The 3386-nt window shown below is 41.5% G+C and overlaps 1 protein-coding gene across 1 annotated transcript; it reads left to right on the top strand.

Annotated features, from left to right (window-relative positions):
* Positions 1-226: 226 nt before the first annotated feature.
* On the top strand, positions 227-1159 carry LOC144752689 (olfactory receptor class A-like protein 1). Its single transcript, XM_078640558.1, has one exon. It carries the CDS (start codon positions 227-229, stop codon positions 1157-1159), a length of 933 nt encoding a protein of 310 aa, XP_078496684.1.
* The last annotated feature ends 2227 nt before the right edge of the window (positions 1160-3386 follow it).

Genomic DNA, 3386 nt, shown 5'->3' with positions numbered 1-3386 from the left:
AGGGGGTCCTTACTCCTGAAAATTTTGACAGGGGGGGTCTCGTCTTCACAAATTTGAAGACCTCTGATTTAAGGTATGAAAACACTAAATGTACATATCTTCAAAAGTTGTATTTTGCAGGACAGTAGGTGGCCAAGACAGGTACAATTGTTCTGTATTTTCAGGAAAAAAAACATCTTTTATTACTATCTTCTTTAGGTGAACTCCAAAGAGCCTTCATTCAGCAATGGATCCTTTAGACATTTTCAGGGCATTTTCTTTTTTGTTCACGACTATTATTGGCATCTTGGGAAATTCAGCACTCTTGGCCTTTTTTTCCTGCACTGCTTATCAAGAACATGGTCTAGTGACATCGGATGTGATCCTTCTTAACCTAACAGCATCCAACCTGGTGATGGCTCTAACCAGAGGGCTTCCTAACTCCCTCTATATTTTTGGACTGCTCAATGTCTTCAGCAACACCCACTGTCAGCTTTTAGTTTATGCTTCACGTGTCAGCCGTGCCATGTCTATCTGTCTGACTTGCTTCCTCAGCTGCTTCCAGAGTGTCACCCTCATGTCAACCACTTCCACATGCATGCATGTGAGAGTGCGGCTGCAGTTCTATGCTGGATCCATCATTGTTCTCCTCTTGCTAATGAATGCAACTATGTGCATCACTCCGCTGCTGTACACTGTCTCAGTCACCAACATGTCCAACACGACCAATCTCGAATATTCTTTCCGCATCAGCTATTGCATTGTGATTGTACCAGATAGAACATCTTTTCTCAGTAACAATTTTACTCTTTTTGCAAGAGACCTTGTGTTTGTAACCGGGATGAGTGTTGCCAGCTGTTCCATCTTATGCATCTTGTACAAGCACGGGAAGCAGGTGAAAGGCATAAGAAGCTCAGAGAGGTCAGAGTCCCTTTCAGCTGAAACAAGAGCGTCTAAGATGGTCAGCATCTTGGTGGCACTCTATGTCCTCTTCTTTGGAATAGATAACACCACGTGGTTTTATCAGAGTACTTCATCAAACAACAACCTCACATCCATCTCAGATATCCGCTACTTCTTCTCTGTGTGCTATGCCTCAGTGTTTCCATTCATTATTCTTTCCTTCAATAGGAAGCTTCTGTTGATCATTCGACAGTGTACCAATGGTAATCCGGCTTAGTGGAACCTATCAGTGCTGTCATTGTAGCACGATAAGACAGATATTTTCCAAGCAGGTCAGAGCTATAAAAGGGAGAATGCAATAAATAAATACATTTAATGCAAATTCTTTATAGAAAAAGTAGGGCTTCAGTTGCATTTGGAAAGACCTGATGTTGCGATCTAAATAGTCCTATGTAGTTATATTGCACACTCACCCACATAAGCGTATTGTTGCAATGAGTTCCCTGCCTCAAACAATTACATCATCCTCACCTCAGAGCATCACTTGCCTTCAAGACAACATTCTCACCGTTTCTCTTTCCATGCCCCCAATCAACAAGGAAAGTAGAACTTTACCATTCAAATAATAAATGCAGTGAGATGGGCTCAAACAGCTGAAATGGTGGGGCACAATCCTGCTGGACTTCTCTGCGGATTTCTTTGACCCTGACAGCATGAGTGAAATGTGAGCCTGGAAAGAACTGGTGGCAGCTCCAAGTCGATGGGTTATTCTTGCCTAATGAAGGGGCGGATACGTATCAACAACCACATTTTTAACCATGAGCTATCTTGCTTGCTTGATTGCAAACTGAACCACCAATAAATGCCATTTAATAAACCTAAGGTGCTTTTGTATTGAAACAGTTTTTATGCAAATCGTTCTACCAATCATTCGGGCATATTTTAAAGCTGCAAATAAATCATTGCACAGATTCAGTGGAAAAGAGTTCCTGAGTCATGAGCCTTCATGGTGCCGAGTTCTTCACCACACTAATTCAGTCTAGGGCCCGTATTATGCAAATGGCACATTTTCATTGTTTGCAGCCGGGTGCACCTTTTAAAACGTGCTCCAAGCGCAAACAATGAAAATGCGCCGCATTCTGGTGAATGCGCTGCTCCCAAGGCAGCTCCAAACTTACCCTGCTTTGAAGCTACTCCGTGTTTTCACAGCATAAGCAGCAATCTGCCTGCACATTGAAGGGGGATTAGAGAGTGAGTGATTGCACCCGCCTGCAAGCAGATGTCTGGGGGATCCATGGGACCCTCTTTGACTCTGCACCAGCATCTGTAAAACAGCGCAGGCACAGAGGCAAAGGGATTCCCTCATTTGCCTGAGGCACACCTCATACAAATGAGGGAACACTTCTGAAGATAGCACTGGCACTTTATGCGCGCCAGTGCTATTGGTAAAACGGAAGGGGATGCACAGGCGTCTGCAGCCTCTTCTGTAATACCAAAGTTGTTTGCACCCAATTTAAGATTTACCAGGGAACTCAGAAGGAGCAGTAGAGGATGCTACAACATGGAGTGCTTTTTTGTATTAAATGCAATTTCTCTGGTTGTGAATGATGGTATATTATTAGAGTAGATAGGATTTTATTATTAAAAGAAGTGTATCACACCATTTTTTAAAATACAGATAGATTCATGAATGTTTAGAGTGCATTTAATTCAAACACTGAGACATTGAGTTGTTAAATATTATGTAAACCGACTCACGTTGGCAGTGAATGATTAAACATTTGTTTTCCAAGATGATCCAAGAAGAACTAACAAAGGAGTGCTGAATTCTAGGGTAAATAGACACAACATAGGTCAATACGGGAAGCTGTAGAGCAAAAGCTGAATCATTGAACCATCAATAATAACTCTACCATAAAGTATAGATGCGGAAGGGACCAGGCAGCCATTAAAATCCAGCGATCCAGATTGTAGAAATTTAACAACCCTTGAACGAATTCTGCATTTCAAGACATGATGGGTGATTTAAATGACTTCTTTTTGTGCAAACAAGAAGTAAAGTGGAAAGAATTATGAATTGTACCAGCTACAAAACGATAAAACATATGCTAACATTCTTACATGTGTGTATTTTAAAATATTTGACGGGTTTCACAATGAGATATTTGTCCAAATAAATTAACTCGGAATTATTATGAGTAAGTAAACATTCAGGTAAAATTACGTGTACACCTACCTGAACCAGTGCGTATGGTACAGATTGCTGTGCAACATTAGTCGTTGCTTTTCAACAATTCGTGACTTTGGGCTATATTATCAAGAAAGGGCGATACATTATCGGTGCTTTTTTCGGCAGGAATCGGCAGCTGAAGCGGCGATAATGGGCTTGATAATATGCCCTTGTGAATTCCCATAGAAGCCCAGGCTAACACCAGAACCTGCCAATAAAAGCAGCGATAATGTATCGCCCTTTCTTGATAATATGGACCTTTGTTTCCTTCTCT

This window comes from Lissotriton helveticus, chromosome 5_1, assembly GCF_964261635.1.
Source record: "Lissotriton helveticus chromosome 5_1, aLisHel1.1, whole genome shotgun sequence".
NCBI lineage: Eukaryota > Metazoa > Chordata > Amphibia > Caudata > Salamandridae > Lissotriton > Lissotriton helveticus.
The sequence above is the reverse complement of the archived record's forward strand: the minus strand, read 5'-3'. Positions and strand labels throughout refer to the sequence as shown.